Source organism: Heptranchias perlo, chromosome 4, assembly GCF_035084215.1.
Source record: "Heptranchias perlo isolate sHepPer1 chromosome 4, sHepPer1.hap1, whole genome shotgun sequence".
NCBI lineage: Eukaryota > Metazoa > Chordata > Chondrichthyes > Hexanchiformes > Hexanchidae > Heptranchias > Heptranchias perlo.
This window is the reverse complement of record NC_090328.1, coordinates 47,673,324-47,696,056: the sequence shown is the minus strand read 5'-3', so window position 1 is coordinate 47,696,056 and position 22,733 is coordinate 47,673,324. Positions and strand designations below refer to the sequence as shown.

The following is a 22,733-nucleotide window of genomic DNA, read 5'->3' as shown; positions in this document are numbered from 1 at the left end:
AATAAATGTGGCCTTGCCAGCATCATCCACATCTAGTGTACAAATTTTAAAAAAGACCTATTTTGATATTTCAAAATATTTAACACAACTTCACAGCTATGAAATTCCTAGGGCTAAGAGGGCCCACGCTCGACGGGGGAAGAGAGAGAAAGCGGAATTTGGGACTGGGTTCTGCTGGATGTCCACACGTTTTTAAAAAAGCATTGTAAAATACAGGAGGAGGGTGCAGGTGCTTCTTTTGCCTACCCCCTTCCGTTCTGATGTCACTGAAAGTTTACAACATTTTCTTCTGGGGTTTCATTTTTACGTGACAAATCCCCAGGACCAGATGGTTTCTGTCCCAGGGTTTTAAAGGAAGTAGGTGAGCACATTGCAGATGCCTTAACTATAATCTTTCAAAGTTCTCTAGATTCTGGAACTGTTCCTCTAGATTGGATAATTGCACATGTCACTCCGCTTTTTAAGAAAGGAGAGAGAGGGAAACCAGGGAATTATAGATCAGTTAGTCTAACATCTGTTGTGGGGAAAATGCTGGAGTCTATAATTAAGGATAAGGTGACTGAACACCTCGAGAATTTTCAGTTAATCAAAGAGTGCCAGCATGGATTTGTGAAAGGTAGGTCATGCCTGACAAACCTGATTGAATTTTTTGAAGAGGTGACTAAAGTAGTGGACAGGGGAATGTCAATGGATGTTATTTATATGGACTTCCAGAAGGCATTTGATAAGGTCCTACATAAGATACTGTTAGCTAAGATAGAAGCCCATGGAATTGAGGGAAAAATACGGACTTGGTTAGGAAGTTGGCTGAGCGAAAGGCGACAGTGAGTAGGGATAATGGGTAGGTACTCACATTGGCAGGATGTGACTAGTGGAGTCCCGCAGGGATCTGTCTTGGGGCCTCAACTATTCACAATATTTATTAATGACTTAGATGAAGGCATAGAAAGTCTCATATCTAATTTTGCCAATGACACAAAGATTGGTGGCATGGTAAGCTGTGTAGATGAAAACATAAAATTACAAAGGGATATTAATAGATTTGGTGAATGGGCAAAACTGTGGCAAATGGAATTCAATGTAGGCAAATGTGAGGTCATCCACTTTGGATCAAAAAAGGATAGAACAGGGTACTTTCTAAATGGTAAAAAGTTAAAAACAGTGGATGTCCAAAGGAACTTAGGGGTTCAGGGACATAGATCATTGAAGTGTCATGAACAGGTGCAGAAAATAATCAATAAGGCTAATGGACTGCTGGCCTTTGTATCTAGAGGACTAGAGTACAAGGGGGCAGAAGTTATGCTGCAGCTGTACAAAACCCTGGTTAGACCGCACCTGGAGTACTGTGAGCAGTTCTGGGCATTGCACCTTCGGAAGGACATATTGGCCTTGGAGGGAGTGCAGTGTAGGTTTACTAGAATGATACCCAGACTTCAAGGGTTAAGTTACGAGGAGAGATTACACAAATTGGGGTTGTATTCTCTGGAGTTTCGAAGGTTAAGGGGTGATCTGATCGAAGTTTATAAGATATTAAGGGGAACAGATAGGGTGGATAGAGAGAAACTATTTCCGCTGGTTGGGGATTCTAGGAGTAGGGGCACAGTCTAAAAATTAGAGCCAGACCTTTCAAGAGTGAGATTAGAAAATAATTCTACACACAAAGGGTGGTAGAAGTTTGGAACTCTCTTCCGCAAACAGCAATTGATACTAGCTCAATTGCTAAATTTAAATCTGAGATAGATTGCTTTTTGGCAACCAAAGGTATTAAGAGATATGGGCCAAAGGCAGGTATATGGAATTAGATCACAGATCAGCCATGACTCACCTCCTGACTCCCCAAAGCCTTTCCACCATCTACAAGGCACAAGTCAGGAGTGTGATAGAATACTCTCCACTTGCTTGGATGAGTGCAGCTCCAACAACACTCAAAAAGCTCGACACCATCCAAGATAAAGCAGCCCGCTTGATTGGCACCCCATCCACCACCCTAAACATTCACTCCCTTCACCACCGGCGCACTGTGGCTGCAGTGTGCACCATCCACAGGATGCACTGCAGCAACTCGCCAAGGCTTCTTCGACAGCACCTCCCAAACCCACAACCTCTACCACCTAGAAGAACAAGAGCAGCAGGGACATGGGAACAACACCACCTGCACGTTCCCCTCCAAGTCACACACCATCCCAACTTGGAAATATATCACCGTTCCTTCATCGTTGCTGGGTCAAAATCCTGGAACTCCCTTCCTAACAGCACTGTGGGAGAACCGTCACCACATGGACTGCAGCGGTTCAAGAAGGCAGCTCACCACCATCTTCTCAAGGGCAATTAGGGATGGGCAATAAATGCCGGCCTCGCCAGCGATGCCCACATCCCATGAACGAATAAATTTTTAAAAATGGCAGGGCAGGCACAAGGGGCTGAATGGCCTGCTCCTGTTCTTATGTTCCTATGTTCATTTACCGTTTTCAGAGAATGATGGTAAGAGTCATGGAATTCCATCCCCAAATCACTAGTAAAAATCCCAGAATACCATTTAATAAAAACAGAATTTGACTTTTCAATGTTATAAGTCAGTGGTCTTCATGGTATAAACAACCCTATTTTAATACCGGGATGAATTTCCACATGGGTTTTCCTATTTGTTTGCCATCATTTCATCAGAAGAGCTGAGAAACCCCAGAAAAATGTTTTTCCAGAGTTTCCATGGTCCTTCAACTGCTCCGTCATAACTTTGGCGAGAGACTCCCCGTGGAAATTCACCCCCATGATATACTCTCAGCATGAACAACATCACAGGAGATCTGCTAGTATTTTTTAAAATGATGTTGGTGTTATTTTAATTTTTTGCAATACATTGACCATGCAGGATAAGGTAAGTATAAGAGTTTACCTAATATGAGCTTTTCTTAAAGCTGCAGTTACCATGAGAATTGTTTTGTACATAGAATTTTTAAAATTTTCAAATTGGTTTACTCAATATAGCTAGTGGCAAAATAATTATCTTTCAAAATATATATTTTGCACAAATAATTTCATTTGTTTGGATTTTCACATGTGTGCCCCTAAATTGTCATCAATGCTGGGGAGGGAATGAGAAAGGAGAAAGAGTGACATTGTTAGGGAACAATGGACTGGTAACAAATGAGACGTAACTGTGTTTAATTGTTATTTCATTAACACACATTCTAACAAATGAAAGAAAAAAATGAGTATGTGAACTTATTCAATTCTATTGTTTAATTTTTATCTCTTCTGATGGCTGGGGCATAATTTTAACATGGCGGCGGGAACTCAGCGGGTGAGTGAGCGTGGGAAACCTGGAAAAATTTGCTGCACGTCAGCTCGAGCGATCACGGCTAAATTGAAGGCCCTTAATGTTACTTCCGGGTTTTGAGTCTCCAAGCTGTGCAGCGGGCGTACTGTGCACCCAAATTACGTGCTGTGAACTGGAGTATTTAAAGTTCCATTGCAAGCATGGATTTTGAAGGAGAAAAGAGGAATCTTCAGAGATGAAGCATCACACATGTAAGGCAGCATCCCTTTTAACAACTCCTCTCTTGAGTTGCTACTGGCTGGTGTCAGGAGCAGATGGGAAATACTATACCCGGCTGACCAGAGGAAGCGCCACCAAGAAGATGTGGCTGGAGGTGGCAGAGGAGCTGAGCAGCAGGAGCAAGGTGGCAAGGTCGTAGGTACAATGCAAGAAGCGCTTTCATGACCTAACCAGGTCAGGAAAAGTGAGTACAATTACCCCCCTCTCATTCTGTCTTGCCAAGCATACTCCATCACATCACTCCTCACATCCACTTAAGTCTCATCATCAACTTACCTTCACTTTCTGTGTACTTCCTCACCTCCCCATTTGTGAACCCACCAATCCCACTCACCCCAATGTGAAGCAATATGATGAATCTGTCTGATACTCACCCTCTGATGCGTCTGTTTCATTGTCAGCCTCACCCAAAGCAATTCATCTATCGGGTGACCACGTCACCTTCACTCACTCACACGTCTGTTCTTTCTCCCCTTGTAGGTGGAGAGCGCAAAATGCATGGGAGAGGAGTAGGAGTGGAGGGGGGCCATCACAAATAGTGCTCCTGACAGATGCGGAGGAGGTGGTGTTGGATCTCAGCCGCACGGTTGAATGCCTGGCCGTCGGAGATGGCGAGACTGGCAACCCGCAAACAACTGGTGACAGAACTTTAACATCCTTCACACACATCATGAATTGATGTTATCAATGATTGACCTGTTGCACACCTCAGTATGCTCATTGCAAACTAACTTCAGCAATGATTTTTAATATTGCTTTATGTTCTCTTCCAGGGCCTTCAAGGATTGATGACGAGGCAGACGATTCCTCAGAGGAGCTCAATTCCTCTGAGGAAGTACCGTCACATCACATCCAGCCATGCTCAAGTGCAGATACTCACACTTTGGTGGGTCCTGTTAGACGGATAGTTGGGTTGTCACTTGGTGATTCAACACTCACAAGCGTGCATGAGCGATACTGGTGCAGGGCCAGCTGTGGAGAGTCCGCATCGGGAGGGGCGCACTCGTCTCCAAGCTCTGCTCAACTGGACGCAGATGATGAACCCCTGGGGGACATTGTTGAGAGTGAGAATGATCGAGGTAACAGAAAAGGTGTCACGCACACTCTCCACACTAGCGGATAGGTTGGAGGAGTCCAACTCCATCGTTAGTGGATTGGTGATGCAGGTAAGTGGGGGAATGTCTTTGATGGAAAGAATGGCAGCCTTCATTGAGCTTCAAGCACAGCTCTCAAACGAGTCCATGCAGGCCATGACAACGGCCATGAGGACTCTGGATACCAACATGTCTATCGGCTTAAGCAGGCAGACAGAAACTTTATCAGTGGTCTTAGAAAGTGCCACATCTCCTCACCAGCCTTCTGTCCAGGAGAGTGGTGGGAGTGATGTTGCGCTGACCCGGGAGAGGGATGATGGCGAAAGAAGACATGGAAGTGGGGACTCCGCTCAAAGCGCTCCCACGTCTCACCCGTTGCCCCCACCCCCCACAACCAGTACCCACAATGCTGCCTCCTCTCCCGACGTCAGAGTCTGCCACTGCACAGGTGCAGGTGGAGCAGTCTTTGGCAGGGCCCTCACGGGCTCTAAAATCTAGAAGGCCGAAAGCATCTAAGCAGTTAGGGCATGAATCTGAGCAACATGCCACTACCTCTGCTGAAGCCACACATAATGCACCACGTAGAAGTGCAAGGAAGAGGAAACCTAAGATTTTGTAATTACCAAGGGTATGTACAAGGGTGTCTGAGAGAATGTCATGTTTTTCATTTATATTTGTTTTTTATTAAATCCACATGAAATGTTATAATTGTCACCACCACTGCCACGTCCTGCCCATCCTCGAATCCCTTTTGTGAAAGCGCTTTTCATGTGCTTCATCATGAATGCCCAGACATGATGCCACCCATTGGGCACGTGTACAATGGGTGTTTGCGTGGTTGAAGGACTGTTTTGTGCAAATGGAGGGGGGTGGGGACTGGTATTGGTGATTGTTCCAGGCGGTCTGAGTCGTTCATTATCTTCACGTTGCAGATCTCATTATAAGAACCTGTTAGAAATAAGTGAATCCCCGGCATCACGAGCAGCCACATGCGCCGCTACTCTGGCGATGGGTTCCCCATCTTCGTCCTCCTCCTACTCATAGTCTTCTTCAACGTTGCCGGCAGATGAGGATACTTTGTGAGCGCATTCGAGCTCCTCCACCTGTAACCCTCCCTGCTGAGCAATGTTGTGCAAAACGTAACACATGACTATTATTCTACACACCCTCACCGGTGAGTACTGAAGGGCTCTCCCAGATCGATCCAAGCACCTGAAGTGCATCTTCAGCATTCCTATGGCTTGTTCAATGACAGACCTGGCGGTGATGTGTCTGTCGTTGTTCTGCTGCTGAGCCTCATTGGTGAGGTTTCTCACAGATGTCATGAGCCACAAATGCAGGGGGTATCCCTTGTCTCCAAGGAGTCAGCTCTTAAGTCTGCCTTGTGCGTGGAAGAGGGCCAGGATGTTGGACTCGTGCAAAATGAAGGCATCATGGCAGCTACCAGGGAATTTAGCACACACCTGCAGAAACTTCCTCCAGTGGTCACAAACCAGCTGCGCATTGATGGAGTGATATCCCTTTCGGTTGATGAACAGTCCTGGCTCATGTGGTGGTCCTCGTATTTCTACGTGTGTGCAATCAATTGTGCCCTGCACACATGGAAAGCCAGCCAGAGAGTTGAAACCCTCTGCCCTCTCAGTCTGGCAGATGTCATTGCAGGGGAAGTCGACGTAGTCGGATGCCCTGGCAAACAAGCCATCCGTGACCTGTCATATACACTTATGTGCAGACAACCGAGAGACCCTGGAGATGTTACCTGTAGCACCCTGGGGGGATCCGGAGGCGAAGAAATTGAGGGCAGTGGTGACTCAATCTGAGCCTGCATAAGCACTGCTCCTCAGAGAGGTCCAAGAAGTTCAGCCTCTGTCTGTAGACCCTCTCACGTGGGTAGTGCCTCCTGCGACCTCGGCCCCTCCGTTGGTCCCCTCCCTGCTCTTCTCCAGGTCCTTGTATGCACCTTGTGCACCTGCAACTCCCAGAGCTGCACGCCGTGCCTGCTGCGGATGGTGATGTGCCTCCTCCTCAGATGTACTGTTGAATAGATCCATTGCGCCCTCCCCATCCTGATGTTGTCAGTTTGAGGGGGTCCAAAACGTAAGTAAATATGTCTGAACACAAAAATTCTCAGTGTGAATAAAGAAATCTCAGTCTAAACATAAAGAACACCCTGTCAAAGGTTTGTCTGAGAGAACTGATTGCCCTGCTGTAAAAACTCACCTATTATTCACATGTGTCAATCACTGGTGTAAAGGTCCAAATTAGGGTCAGCTGTAACTCGCCTCTGTTTCCATGACGTGTTTCAGAGGCCACGGGAGACATGTTCAGGAGAAGTTAAAATGATTAGCATAACTCAATACACAAAAAGTTCATCCCTTTAAGTACGTTAATTTGCCCTTTAAATATTGGCTTCAAGTGCCGGTGGGACTTAGGGTATCAGAAGCACACGCGCATCCAAACGCGACTCGGTCAAACCTGGAAGTGGGCATATTGGACCTGGGATGCGGTCCCGCTCTGAATTCGCAGAATTTTCACTCCCACCCGTTCTTGGGAGTTAAAATTTAGCCCCTGGACTCAGTAATGTTTTGCTTCTATTTTTAAAATTGGCATAATACATGTACTTCATACAAAGTTAACATGCTATTCCGACATACAGGGTATATTTTAAAATGCTGAAAAATGCACCCAAGTGCCACATCAACATTTTCTGAAGGAGCATGGCCTCTATACCTGAAAAAAAATTACAGCTTCAGCACTCATATCGCCCAGTGGAAATTTCTAAATCTGCAACTCCTACAAATCATACTTTTTTTCACTTTTTCCTGCAATTCAACTTGGATGCATTTACCAAAGGTAACAGCACAGATGTCAGCTCAGATTTCACACAATGCGCATCACTAGCAATCCCCATATCTCCAAAGCCTAAACCTTTACTCCTAACCTTAAACCCTAACCCCAACGTCCCCCAACCCTAACCCGAGTTGGGTGCATGACGTAGGATGGCTGCGGTGTCCACTGTCACCCCAATACAAATTATGGAAATGTTGTGTATACTTGCAGCTGAAGTCATGACAAGCCTGTGTCCTGCTGCACTTTCACTGTTAACTACTTTTTTCAACCCTAACAGGATTATTTCAGTGCTGAGTTGTCAGCTTCTTTTGAAGTTGTTGTTCAGCTACTAGGTTGTTCCAAGGAGTTGATTTACTAGGACAGGACAGCCAGTTGTGCGTGTGCGTGTGTGTGTATATATACACACATAACAACAAAGCAGCAAATACTCAGCAGGTCAGGTGGGCATCTACCCAGAAAGGAAAGTAGGGTTAGTGTTTCAGGTCGATGCCTGACCTGCTGAGTATTTCCAGCATTTTCTGTTTTTATTTCAGATTTCCAGCATCCGCAGTATTTTACTTCTTATAACAATAATGCACACTGGCTTATACTCACCTGTATCTTTGGCGGTAGGTCTTGGCTCTAACTAATTGCGGCGTTAAATGGAAGCTGTAAGTAACTCCGCTAACACATCAACGCTCCACCTTTTCCTTCAAACTGAGCAACCGTCACCGCGGCCTCGCAGTTCCTCGAAGCACAAAACAAACCTCAGAATAAACCATCCAAAGGTAATATGATCTGCACTAAAATATTCTGTAATTATTTTTTTAAAATTCATACCGGCATTAAAATAATTTGATTCGTCTTTATAAGCTGCGATTATTATTCTTAACTCGATGATTTTTTTAAAGCGTAATTGAGGACCTGAGGGAGTGATATGCGCGCGCGGTAGTGATCTGGCGCGTGTTGCTGTGCTTCAGGTTTGGAATTCGGTGGAGATTTAAACAAACCCAACGTTCTACGGTTCAGTGCGATGGGGAAGTTGAACGTGGTGTTGTTGAGGTACCTCGACAGAGATGATTTCAGAGTGCTGGTTGGGGTAAGTCCCATTTGTGTCTCTATAATCTACTGGTGTGTTGGGTGATCTAGGCCTATCTATCTTCCCTCCCCCTGGCCCGTTCATTTTACGCCCGTAGCCCAGGTTGTGCTGCAGCAAGTTGGACATGTGGTTATCGATGGGGGTGAGTGATTTGGTAAGACCGGATACCCCGCGACAAATCCTGCCGGTTTGTACGCTCGCTGCGATTTGCTACCTGACCGGCACAATTTCATATTTTTAAAAACCCTTGAGGTTTAATGAAATTGCTGGTTTCTGAATGATAAATTACTTGCCCTAGCTGTAGATTGTACATTTGGTAGCAATGTCGTCATCAGCATCATGTGGAGATGCCGGTGATTGATTGACTGGGGTGGACAAATGTACGGAGTCATACAACACCAGGTTATAGTCCAACAGCTTTATTTGAAATCACAAGCTTTCGGAGCTTAGCTCCTTCGTCAGGTGAATCGCCTGACGAAGGAGCTAAGCTCCGAAAGCTTGTGATTTCAAATAAAGCTGTTGGACTATAACCTGGTGTTGTAAGACTCCTTACAATCATCATCATCATGAGGTGGGCAAGGAGGTGAAGGGAGATAATTTTTGATATTTTTTCTGAAATAATTTAGTAGCAAAATAGTGCATTATAAACATGTAATAAAATATAACAGCAGCTCTAGATGCACACCTGTGTGCCTTCCCCATTGTTGAAGGCACTGACTTTTGCTGGCAAATAATTCCATGGGGGTAGAGTTTTCGCTACTTTTGTGCCCAGATTCCAGCGCAATTGGCTGGACCAGTGCAAAGGTTTGGGGAATTTTAAACATGTAAGTTATGCCCAAAACCACTTACATTGTGTTTTGTGCAAACTTTTTTACGCTTGTTCAAGATTCAGTTGGCCCGGATTAGGCCCTGCCCACAGAACTGGCTGCCACAACCCCTGGTTGACATTGTGAGTTTCCGCTGGTTGTGCTGGTTCAGGAAGGCTCTTTAAATTGTGCTCATTTTCTTAGGTGCATAGACACTAGTAGATATGTTTTTTACAAATTTTTTCATATCAAAAAAGTTTAATTTTCTAAGAAACTGACTAGTGTGTTTCAATTGAACTAGTAAATGGTTCTGCATAGTTTTTTAAAGTCATTTTCAGTGATTTTAAATCCAGTTACACTCAGATGAATGGGCACATTTATTTAAAAAGGCTTTTTTTCCCCTGATTAACCCATTTTCAGCTGTATTAATAAAACTGCATCAGTTTACCACTCTTTAAATACATCAAGGAATAGTTTTTAATGGAAAGAAAAAGAAATTGGTTAATACAAGGCAAATGGTGTTTGACTAACTTGATTGAGTTCTTTGATGAAGTAACAGTGGATTGATGAGGGTAGTATGGTTGTAAAGTACCACATTATAGACTTGTTAGCAAAATTTGAAGCCCATGAAATTAAAGGGGCAGTTGCTGCATGGCTATGAAATTGTCTAAGGGACAGAAAGCAAAGAGTAGTGGTGAACAGTCGTTTTTCATAGAATCATAGAAGTTACAACATGGAAACAGGCCCTTCGGCCCAACATGTCCATGTCGCCCAGTTTATACCACTAAGCTAGTCCCAATTGCCTGCACTTGGCCCATATCCCTCGATACCCATCTTACCCATGTAACTGTCCAAATGCTTTTTAAAAGACAAAATTGTACCCGCCTCTACTACTGCCTCTGGCAGCTCGTTCCAGACACTCACCACCCTTTGAGTGAAAAAATTGCCCCTCTGGACCCTTTTGTATCTCTCCCCTCTCACCTTAAATCTGTGCCCCCTCGTTATAGACTCCCCTACCTTTGGGAAAAGATTTTGACTATCGACCTTATCTATGCCCCTCATTATTTTATAGACTTCTATAAGATCTCCCCTTAACCTCCTACTCTCCAGGGAAAAAAGTCCCAGTCTGTCTAACCTCTCCCTGTAAGTCAAACCATCAAGTCCCGGTAGCATCCTCGTAAATCTTTTCTGCACTCTTTCTAGTTTAATAATATCCTTTCTATAATAGGGTGACCAGAACTGTACACAGTAAGTGTGGCCTCACCAATGCCCTGTACAACTTCAACAAGACATCCCAACTCCTGCATTCAATGTTCTGACCAATGAAACCAAGCATGCTGAATGCCTTCTTCACCACCCTATCCACCTGTGACTCCACTTTCAAGGAGCTATGAATCTGTACTCCCAGATCTCTTTGTTCTATAACTCTCCCCAACGCCCTACCATTAACGAAGTAGGTCCTGGCCCGATTCGATCTACCAAAATGCAGCACCTCACATTTATCTAAATTAAACTCCATCTGCCATTCATCGGCCCACTGGCCCAATTTATCAAGATCCCGTTGCAATCCTAGATAACCTTCTTCACTGTCCACAATGCCACCAATCTTGGTGTCATCTGCAAACTTACTAACCATGCCTCCTAAATTCTCATCCAAATCATTAATATAAATAACAAATAACAGCGGACCCAGCACCGATCCCTGAGGCACACCGCTGGACACAGGCATCCAGTTTGAAAAACAACCCTCTACAACCACCCTCTGTCTTCTGTCGTCAAGCCAATTTTGTATCCAATTGGCTACCTCACCTTGGATCCCATGAGATTTAACCTTATGTAACAACCTACCTTGCGGTACCTTGTCAAATGCTTTGCTGAAGTCCATGTAGACCACGTCTACTGCACAGCCCTCATCTATCTTCTTGGTTACCCCTTCAAAAAACTCAATCAAATTCGTGAGACATGATTTTCCTCTCACAAAACCATGCTGACTGTTCCTAATTAGTCCCTGCCTCTCCAAATGCCTGTAGATCCTGTCCCTCAGAATACCCTCTAACAACTTACCCACTACAGATGTCAGGCTCACTGGTCTGTAGTTCCCAGGCTTTTCCCTGCCGCCCTTCTTAAACAAAGGCACAACATTTGCTACCCTCCAATCTTCAGGCACCTCACCTGTAGCGGTGGATGATTCAAATATCTCTGCTAGGGGACCCGCAATTTCCTCCCTAACCTCCCATAACGTCCTGGGATACATTTCATCAGGTCCCGGAGATTTATCTACCTTGATGCGCGTTAAGACTTCCAGCACCTCCCTCTCTGTAATATGTACACTCCTCAAGACATCACTATTTATTTCCCCAAGTTCCCTAACATCCATGCCTTTCTCAACCGTAAATACCGATGTGAAATATTCATTCAGGAATGTGTGGAGGAAAGTGTGCAGTGGTGTTCCCCAGAGGTCGGTGTTGGGACCATTGCTCTTTTTGATATATATTAATGATCTGGACTCGGGTGTACAGGACATTATTTCAAAGCTTGCAGATGATACGCAACTCGGAAATGTAGTAAGCAATGGGGACGATAGTAACAGACTTCAGGAGAATGAATTCACCTGAGGAAGGAGGAAGCCTCCGAAAGCTTGTGATTTTCAAATAAAATTGTTGGACTATAACTTGGTGTTGTAAGATTGTTTACGTTTGTCAACCCCAGTCCATCACCGGCATCTCCACATCATGTCTATTTATAAAGTTCAGGATCCCGTATGCTTTTTTATCTGCTTTCTCAACCTGTCCTACCACTTTCAAAGATTTGTGCACATATACTCCCAGGTGACTCTGGTCCTGGTCCTAGTACCAACCACTAGTGAACACCATTGTATACCTTCCTCCAGTCTGAAAAACAACCATTCACCACTACTGTTTCCTGTCACTTAGCCAATTTTGTATCCATGCTGCCACTGCCCTTTTATTCTATGGGCTTCAATTTTGCTGACCAGCCTTCTATATGGCACTTTATCAAACACCTTTTGAAAGTCCAAATACACAACACCAATTGCATTACCCTCCAACCCTCTGTTACCACATCAAAAAAACTCAATCAAGTTAGTTAAACCTGATTTGCCTTTAACAAATCCATGCTGGCTTTTGTTTATTAATCCATACTTGTCCAAATGACTATATTAATTTTGTCCTAGATTATTGTTTCTAAAAGCCTTCCCCCCCCCCCCCCACCCCCGAGGTTATCTGACTGGCCTGTAGTTGCCGGGTTTATCCTTACACCCTTTTTTGAACAAGGGTGTAACATTTGCAATTCTCCAGTCCTTTAGTATCATCCCCATACCTAAGGAGAATTGGAAGATTATGGCCAGCACCTCTGCAATTTCCACCCTTCCCTTAGCAACCTAGGATGCATCCCATCCAGACCAGGTGGCTTATCTATTTCAAGTACAGTCGGCCTTCCTAGTACCTTCTCTTTATCAATTTTTAGCCTATCCAGTATCTCAACTGCCTCCTCCTTTACTGTGACATTTGTAAACAATTTTACAACACCAAGTTATAGTCCAGCAATTTTATTTTAAATTCACAAGCTTTCGGAGGCTTCCTCCTTCGTCAGGTGAACATCGTTCACCTGACTAAGGAGGAAGCCTCCGAAAGCTTGTGAATTTAAAATAAAATTACTGTGACATTGGCAGCATCTTCTTCCTTGGTAACGACAGATGCAAAGTACTCATTTAGTACCTCAGCCATGCACTCTGCCTCCATGCATAGATCTCCTTTTTGGTCCCTAATCGGGCCCGCTCCCCCTCTTACTGTCCATTACTATTTATATGCCTACAGAAGACTTTGTTAGCCACCAGCCTATTCTCATACTCTCTCTTTGCCCCTCTTATTTCCTTTTTCACTTCTCTGTACTTTCTCAGCCTGGTTCTCACTTGTATTATCAACCAGACATTTGACGTACCCCCCCCCCCCCCTTTTTCTGCTTCATCTTACTCTCTTTCGTCATTTGCTTCTGGCTTTGGTGGCCTACCTTTCCCCCTCGTGGGACTGTACCTAGACTACTCTAACCATCTCCTCTTTAAAGGCTGCCCATTGTTCGATTACAGTTTTGGCTACCAATCTTTGATTTCAATTTACCTGGGCCAGATCTGTCCTCAATCCACTGAAATTGGCCCTCCTCCAATTAAATATTTTTACTCTAGATTGCTCCTTGTCCTTTTCCATAACTGATCATTTTGGCAGGAAGAATGAGGAGAGGCAATATAAGCTAAATGGTACAATTTAAAGGGGTGCAGCAACAAAGAGACCCACGGATGTACGTACACAGGACTTTGAAGGTGGCAGGACAAGTTGAGAAAGCTGTTAAAAGGCATATGGGATCCTTGGCTTTCTAAATAGAGGCTTAGAGCACAAAAGCAAGGAAGTTATGCTAAACCTTTTATAAAACACTGGTTAGGCCCCAGCTGGAGTATTGTGTGCAGTTCTGGGAACCACACTTTAAGAAGGATGGCAAGGCCTTACAAAGGGCACAGAGGAGATTTACTAGAATAGTGCCAGGGATGAAAGACTTCAGTTACATGGAGAGACTAGAGAATCTGGGGTTGTTCTGCTTCGAACAGAGAAGGCTAAGGCAAGATTTGATCGAGGTGTTAAAAATCATGAATGGTTTTGATGGAGCAAATAAGGAGAAACTGTTTCCAGTGGCAGAAGGATCAGTAACCAGAGTTCACAGATTTAAGGTAATTGGTAGAAGAACCAGAGGCGGTATGAGGAAAAAAAATTTTATGCAGCGAGTTATGATGATCTGGAATGGACTGCCTAAAAGGGTGGTGGAAGCAGATTCAGTGGTAACTTTCAAAAGGGAATTGGATAAATACCTGAAGTGGAAAAAATTGCAGGGCTATGGGGAAAGAGCCGTTTGGCCATGGGCATGATGAGCCGAATGGCCTCCTTCTGTGCTGTATGATTCTATTCCACCTACTACTGGGCTTGTCTGTTGGAAATTGGTGGACCCAGTAGCATAGGAAACTCTGGGAAACTCTGCTGCTTCTGCCACATTCAAACAAGACAAACCCAGCAGCATCGATAAGAGTAGAGCTGGGGAGTAACAAACCAATGCTGGAATCTGATAAAGGGAGCTACCACAGAATTTATCGGGGAGATTCGGGCTAGTTTTAAAAGGGGAACCGTTCACAAGTTTCCTGATACAAAAATGTACAGTGGAGATGGGAACTTAGATTGAATAAATATGGTGAAGGCCAATTTGGATACAAGGGGTGCAATGGGCACACTTATAGCAGATGTTCTTCAATATAGATAAATGCACTGTGATGCATTTGGAGTTGGGTAATTCTTTACATGTGTATACATTGCAGGGATATCTGCTAATGGTTGCAGAGTAGGAAAGGAACCTGGGAGTTATAGTGCCTGAAACATTGAAGGTCCACAAGTAGTGTAATGAGCCAATGGGAAAGTAAATTAGGTGTTAAGACTTTTTGCTAGGACTATTATAGTATAAAACCAGGAATACTATACTTGGGTTGTACAAGGCCTTGGTTTTGGTTACATGATCGGAGATATTGAGGTCCGGAGGAGGGTGCCAAAATTATATCCAATCTTAGGCTTTTAGCTATCAGGAGAGGTTCGAGCAATTGGGGGAGGGTTCATTGGAGGTGTGATTGAGGGTTTAAAAGTGATTAAGAAACATAGATTTTATCTGGTTTGATAGGTTGTTTGAGTTAAAGTGTTGGATTAGATGCTAGGAGGTATTCCTTTTCACAGAGTTATTGACCTCTGGAAAGATTACCAAAGAACATGATGAGTATGCATTCCCTAAAAACCTTCAGCAGGGAGCTGGACAAGTTCTTGAGAGCATTTTAAGTTATAAAAAGTAGGCTATGAGGTACTTGTGTTTAATGATACTCATGAGTCACAGCAGTCTCCAGGAACTCACTTGACTGCCTTCAGGGACAGAGAGGGATTTCCTAGAGTTTTTCTGGAATTTTTGTGGGGTTTTTTTGCCTCTCCCAGGAGGTTGCATGTTGGGGAGGGGTAGGTTGGTCACATAATTACTTTGAAATTTTTACTCAATAATGCAGTGGATCCTGAGTTATCTTAATTATTTTATTCTAAGTATCTTAAGTTACCATTTTCAGCTTTTTTTGTTCTAATAATGTACAGGTTGAAATGGGAATGAAGAATCATGAAATTGTTCCACCCAGTCTTATTGCTTCAATATCAAACCTTAAACATGGTGGATGCAACAAAGTCCTGCGTGAACTGGTAAAACACAAACTATTGGCTTACGAACGAACAAAAAGTAAGTTTGGTATAGAAATAACAAATGAAATCATTTGCCTTACATTATTTTACATACCAGCTGCTATATATACCACATTTTACATTCTCCATGTAAACCCTGGTCTTAGCTATATTTTGAAATTTCAACTATTTTGTATTTTTCAAAAATGGCACTCCTTTTATAATTCAGTTTCTCTTTTTTATTTTTGTCTGTTTTTGTGTCTTTCAGCTTTAATTTATGCATTGGTAGATTTTAGGTAATCAAATACAATAATTTCAGTGAATAAATATGCACACAAACAAATATTTCTCCCTTATCAGTGGTGTATGGAGGGAAGTATGCTTGCATTACCTGTTGACCTTTTATAAGATCATGCAGCCTCTCGAGCCTGCTCCGTCATTCAATCAGATCATGGCTGATCTTCGACCTCAACTCCACTTTCCCGCCCGATCCCCATTTCCCATGATTCCCCTAGAGTCCAAAAATCTATCTATCTCAGCCTTGAATATATTCAATGACTCAGCATCCACAGCCCTCCGGGGTAGAGAATTCCAAAGATTCACAACCCTCTGCGTGAAGAAATTCCTCCTCGTCTCAGTCTTGAGTGGCCGACCCCTTATCCTGCGACCATGCCCCCTAGTTCTAGACCCTCTAGCCAAGGGAAACAATCTCTCAGCATCTACCCTGTCAAGCCCCCTAATAATCTTACTAGTTGTGATATTATTAGTCTTAATTTTATGTTACTGATGTTCATATGAATACCCCTTCCATCTTAGCAAAATTACACTTTTTTGCTAAATCATGTTCAATAGCTTGTGCTGTAATAAGACAACAAAATAAAGGTCCTGAATATGTACGTCTAACGTAATTCCCTTGTTTTCAAATTAGTGATTTTACGGCGCTGCAGTTTAATTTTAAGTTTAGCCTCAATTTTTAAAAAAAAACTGACTTTGGAATACCCATTTGACTGTTGGACTGTAGCTGCACAATTCATAGTGATGATGATTAGGTTCAAAAAACATCAGGCTGGTTTTTTTTCCCCCTGATTTTTGCCCCTGGGGAAACCTATTCCCCAGGCATACAGGTCAAGACAAAAGGGGCAAACACTGATCACATTGGGTTTTGGCTCCCCTTATGTTGCCCTGAGATTTCCAGGCTTCCCTTGAGGGGCAGAAACAGCGCCTATGCCCGCAGTAACCTCTGTTTCCTGAAGTTAAGTCCATGGGGGGGGGGTGCCCATTTCTAATGACACCCCAAGAAGCGGTCAGGGGGCGGGGAGTGATTGCACCTGGTAGCAAGCTGAAGACAGGCCCAAAGGTCGGTAGCCTTTTTTGTTTTTGGAAAGTTGCATATCCATTTTTGGGCTTCAGTGCCTTGTGGCTGCTCTTCTCCAACAGCAGCCAGGCCTGAGGTCAGTGAACAAGCCTCCTCCTTTTCCTGCCTCTAGTTCCTGGCACAATTCCCTGCCAGTGGCAGGCCTGCACCAGGGATGAGATCAGGTCATGTTAATGGCCTGGCCTGACCTACCAAAATCAGGCACAGCACATTTTGGGCCTGTCAAGCATCTGGGCAGGGATGGGTTTTGTGTCAAGAAAATCAGCCACAGTTTTCTGCAGACTTTTAAAGTGCCCAGTCAGGATATACCTAAATGCCACTATTTTTCAATAATGAACCATCTAATGTAATATATTTGAAACATTTTAAAATTTTCACTTTCCTGACTTTTTTCCCCATCCCTTTCCTGACACACCTCTAGTCACTGATTTCCAAAATTTTCACTAACTTTAGTGCAATATTTGAAGATTCACTATAAACACCTCAAAAATAGAAGGGAAAAAAACATAACCATCATTCTCTCCTTACAGGAAGTGGGGGGAAGGAAGTGTAATCAAGGTGTTCCCATAGCAACACCTTTTTATTTGGAGGAAGTGAGTGGACTCTATTCCCTTCTCCCAGTTTCTCTGTCGCATCTGTTCTGACTATGCCACCTTCCACACCAGTGCTTCTGATGTGTCTTTTCCCTCAACCGAGGATTCCCCTCCACTGTACTTGACAGGGCCTTCGACTGTGTCCATCCTATTTCCTGTACTTCTGCCCTCACCCCTTCCCTCCCTCCCAGAACCATGATAGGGTCCCCCTTGTCCCCACCTTCCACCCCACCAGCCTCCGAGTATCATCCTTTGCCATTTCTGCCTCCTCCAGTGCGATCCCACCACCAAATCCATCTTCCCCTGCCTTTTTCAGTATTCCGAAGGGACCTCTCCCTCCGCGACATCCTGGTCCACTCTTCCTTCGCCCGCTCTCGCCACAGCACCTTCCCGTGCGAGCGCAGGAGATGCAACACCTGCCCTTTCACCTCCTCCCTTCAAGCCATCCAGGACCCAAAACACTCCTTCCAGGCAAAACAGCGATTTACTTGTACTTCTTTCAATTTAGCACACTATATTTGCTGCTCACAATGTAGTCTCCTCGGGAGACCAAACGCAAATTGGGTAATCGCTTTGCTGAAAGCCTCCGTTCAGTCCGCAAGCATGGCCCTGACCTGCCGGCGCTTGCCATTTTAATTCCCCGTCCCACTCCCACTCTGACCACTCTGTCCTTGGCCTCTTACACTGTTCCAATGAAGCTCAACGGAAGCTCGAGGAACAGCACCTCATCTTTTGATTAGGCACTTTACAACCTTCCGTCTCAACGTTGATTTCAGTAACTTCAGATCATAACTACTGCTCCCATTTTTTTTGGACAGCAGTGCTGGTAACGATTCTGATGTTGCTATTTCCAGCTCCTCTAGACCCATCTTTTAATTCTTTTCCAATTACCACCCTCCTTGCCTTGCACCATCATCCCTTTTGTCATTTAGTCACGTCTGACCTCCACCCTATCAGAGACCTTCCCTTTTCTTTCTTCCCTTCCCTTTCCTCCCCACCTTTCCCTGGCTCTGTACTTACTCAAAACTTGTTTAATCTTCAAATTCTTCCAGTTCTGATGAAGGGTCATCGACCTGAAAAGTTAACTCCGTTTCTTTTCTCCACGAATGCTGCCTGACTTGCTGAGCTTCTCCAGCATTTTCTGTTTTTATTTCAGATTTCCAGCATCCGCAGTATTTTGCTTTTGATTTACCCTTAAATAGTGTTTGGATCTTACAATTGAAGTAACTAAGGAAAATAATCAGAGCATCAGTGTGCATTCTCACACATTGGTGAGATGTGACTTTGCACTTGTGAAACTTCTAAATTTTTCTAGATGAGTCTCAAAAAAGGAGGAACAATTGAAGGATGAGATGCTGTCCCAGATTACTGTTGCTTGCTTCCTCGTAGCTGATGTGCTGGGCAGAATTAACAGGTGTCTGGAGCAAGTTGTCTGCCTGGCTTTTTGAAGGTGCTGCAGAGACCAAAAAATTAAAAGGGGAGAGAAAATAAATGCCTAACATCCTTCCCACAAAAAAAAAATTCAGGTTTCACTTGCAGACTTTTTAAAAAAGTTCCGATACAATCTCTCAATACAGTGGTATCTTAGGGATATGGATATTGCAGTCCTGCATAACACAACTGCTTAAGTACAAGTGGAATAAATCAACTTACTATGTGCCAGTTTCCAAACCAACCCATGTAAACTAGAAATGGGAACATTCTGGGAGGAATATTCTTCGAATACAGAAAGACTACAGTAGCTTTTACGTTGTGCAGAATGTTTAAGTCACATCACAACTGTAGAAATGCTTAAATTAAATTCACATAAAATTGAAAAGATGTATCTTAATTCACAGTATAATGGCGTTGAAATAAACTCAAAACAGAAAATTCTGGAAACACTCAATAGGCCAGGCAACATCTATGGAGAGAGAAATAGAGTTAACGTTTCATCAGAACTGGAAGATGATGGAGATGAACAGCTTTTAAGCAGGTGCAGTGCCAGCGAAAGGGGTGCGGGGATAACAAAAGGGAGAGGTTTATGATGGGGTAGAGGGCAGCGGTGATTTTTAAAAATTCTTTCATGGGATGTATGCGTCGCTGGCAAGACCAGCATTTATTGCCCATCCCTAATTGCCCTTGAGAAGCTGGTAGTGAGCCGCCTTCTTGAACCTCTGCAGTTTGTGTGGTGAAGGTTCTCCCACAGTGCTGTTAGGTAGGGAGTTCCAGGATTTTGACCCAGCGACGATGAAGGAACGGCGATATATTTCCAAGTCGGGATGGTGTGTGACTTAGGGGGAGGAACATGCAGGTGGTGGTGTACCCGTGTGCCTGCTGCCCTTGTCCGTCTAGGTGGTAGAGGTCACTGGTTTGGGAGGTGTTGACGAGTTGCTGCAGTACATCCTGTAAGTGGTACACACTGCAGCCACAGTGCGCCGGTGGTGAAGGGAGTGAATGTTTAGGGTAGTGGATGGGGTGCCAATCAAGCAGGCTGCTTTGTCCTGGATGGTGTCGAGCTTCTTGAGTGTTGTTGGAGCTGCACTCATCCAGGCAAGTGGAGAGTATTCCATCACACTCCTGACTTGTGCCTTGTAGATGGTGGAAAGGCTTTGGGGAGTCAGGAGGTAAGTCACTCGCTGCAGAATACCCAGCCTTTGACCTGCTCTTGTAGCCACAGTATTTATGTGCCTGGTCCAGTTAAGTTTCTGGATAATGGTAACCCCCAGGATGTTGTTGGTGGGGGATTTGGCGATGGTAATGCCGTTGAATGTCAAAGGGAGGTGGTTGGATTCTCTCTCATTGCAAATAGTCATTGCCTGGCAGGAATGTTACTTGCCACTTATCAGCCCAAGCCTGGATGTTGTCCAGGTCTTGCTGTCCGTGCCTGCATGCAGCTTCATTATCTGAGGGGTTGTGAACGGAACTGAACACTGCAATCATCAGCGAACATCCCCATTTCTGACATTATGTTGGAGGGAAGATCATTGATGAAGCAGCTTAAGATGGTTGGGCCTAGGACACTGCCCTGAGGAACTCCTGCAGCAGTGTCCTTGGGGCTGAGATGATTGGCCTCCAACAACCACTACCATCTTCCTTTGTGCTCGGTATGACTCCAGCCACTGGAGAGCTTTCCCCCTGATTCCCGTTGACTTCAATGTTACTAGGGCTCCTTGGTGCCACACTCGGTCAAATGCTGCCTTGATGTCAAGAGCAGTCACTCTCGCCTCACCTCTGGAATTCAGCTCTATTTTCCATGTTTGGACCAAGGCTGTGATGTGGTCTGAAGCCAAGTGGTCCTGGCAGAACCCAAATTGAGCATCGGTGAGCAGGTTATTGTTGTGTAAATGCCGCTTGATAGCACCGTCGACAACACCTTCCATCACTTTGATGATTGAGAGTAGACTGATGGCACGGTAATTGGCCAGATTGGATTTGTCCTGCTTTTTGTGGACAGGACATACCTGGGCAATTTTCCACATTGTCGGGTAGATGCCAGTGTTGTAGCTGTACTGGAACAGCTTGGCTAGAGGCGCAGCTAGTTCTGGAGCACAAGACTTCACTACAGCCGGGATGTTGTCGGGGCCCATAGCCTTTGCTGTATCCAGTGCACTCAGCTGTTTCTTGATATCAGGTGGAGTGAATCGAATTGGCTGAAGACTGGCTTCTGTTATGATGGGGATATCGGGAGGAGGCTGATATGGATCATCCACTCGGCACTTCTGGCTGAAGTTGGTTGCAAATGCTTCAGCCTTGTCTTCTGCACTCACGTGCTGGGCTCTGCCATCATTGAGGATGAGGATGTTCACGGAGCCTCCTCCTCCCGTCATTTGTTTAGTTGTCCGCCATTCATGACTGGATGTGGCAGGACTGCAGAGCTTTGATCTGATCTGTTGGTTGTGGAATCGCTTAGCTCTGTCTATAGCATGTTGCTTCCGCTGTTTAACATTCATGTAGTCCTGAGTTGTAGCTTCACCAGGTTGGCACCTCATTTTTAGGTACGCCTGGTGCTGCTCCTGGCATGCTCTTCCACACTCCTCACTGAACCCAGGGTTAATCCCCTGGCTTGTTGGTAATGGCGGAGTGAGGAATATGCTGGGCCATGAGGTTACAGATTGTGCTTGAGTAAAATTCTGCTGCTGATGGCCCACAGCGCCTCATGGATGCTCAGTTTTGAGCTGCTAGATCTGTTCTGTATCTATCCCATTTAGCACGGTGGTAGTGCCACACACAACACGTTGGATGGTGTCCTCAGTGCGAAGACGGGACTTCGTCTGTACAAGGACCGTGCGGTGGTCACTCCTACCAATACAGTCATAGACAGATGCATCTGCAATTTCGTGAGGACGAGGTCAAGTAGGTTTTTCCCTCGTGTTGGTTCGCTCGTCACCTGCCGCAGGCCCAGCCTGGCAGCTATGTCCTTCAGGACTCGGCCAGCTCGGTCAGTAGTGGTGCTACCGAGCCACTCTTGGTGATGGACATTGAAGTCCCCGACCCAGAGTACATTTTGTGCCCTTGCTACCCTCAGTGCTTCCTCCAAGTGGTGCTCAACATGGAGGAGGACTGATTCATCAGCTGAGGCAGGGCGGTGGGTGGTAATCAGCGGGAAATTTTCTTTCCCAGGTTAGACCTGATGCCATGAGATTTCATGGGGTCCGGACCCCATGTTGAGGACTCCCGTAGCGCCACCTCTGGTGGATCTGTCCTGCCGGTGGGATAGGACATACCCAGGGATGGTGATGGAAGAGTCTGGAACGTTGGCTGAAAGGTATGATTCCGTGAGTGTGGCTACGTCAGGCTGTTGCTTGACTAGTCTGTGGGACAGCTCTCCCAATTTTGGCACAAGTCCCCAGATGTTAGTGAGAAGGACTTTGCAGGATCAACTGGGCTTGGTTTGCCTTTGTCGTGTCCGGTGCCTAATGGTCCGATGCGTGGTGGTCTGTCCGGTTTTATTCTTATTGTGACTTTCTGTAGCGAGATTATACAACTCTGAGTGGCTTGCTAGGCTATTTCAGAGGGCAATTAAGAATCAACCACATTGCTGAGAGTCTGGAGTCACATATAGGCCAGACTCGGTAAGGACGGCAGGCTTCCTTCCCTAAAGGACATCGGTGAACCAGATGGGGGTTTTTACGACAATCC

The 22,733-nt window shown here is 44.9% G+C and overlaps 2 protein-coding genes across 10 annotated transcripts in view; one reads left to right on the top strand and one right to left on the bottom strand.

Moving 5' to 3' along the window:
* The window catches only part of LOC137320906 (centromere protein F-like), a 346,288-nt gene that overhangs the window by 232,393 nt on the left and 91,162 nt on the right, over nt 1-22,733 (bottom strand). For 2 of the 5 annotated variants that reach the window (XM_067982889.1, XM_067982892.1), the window contains exon 1: nt 8,095-8,201. The exons of the other annotated variants lie outside the window; for them this stretch is intronic. The gene's annotated coding sequence lies outside the window, so the exon portion shown is untranslated. Of the gene's footprint in view, nt 1-8,094; nt 8,202-22,733 lie in introns of those variants that run through there. 5 annotated transcript variants of the gene reach the window in all.
* Nucleotides 7,951-22,733, top strand: part of riok2 (RIO kinase 2 (yeast)) — a 41,302-nt gene continuing 26,519 nt past the window's right edge. Inside the window, exons 1-3 of one of the 5 annotated variants that reach the window (XM_067982895.1) lie at nt 7,951-8,267; nt 8,391-8,578; nt 15,564-15,702. In XM_067982895.1, coding sequence (XP_067838996.1) covers nt 8,513-8,578; nt 15,564-15,702 — 205 coding nt within the window. In that variant the 5' untranslated portion in view covers nt 7,951-8,267; nt 8,391-8,512. Of the gene's footprint in view, nt 8,268-8,390; nt 8,579-15,563; nt 15,703-19,568; nt 19,588-22,733 lie in introns of those variants that run through there. The other 4 variants (XM_067982894.1, XM_067982893.1, XM_067982896.1 and 1 more) reach the window with 4 other exon arrangements.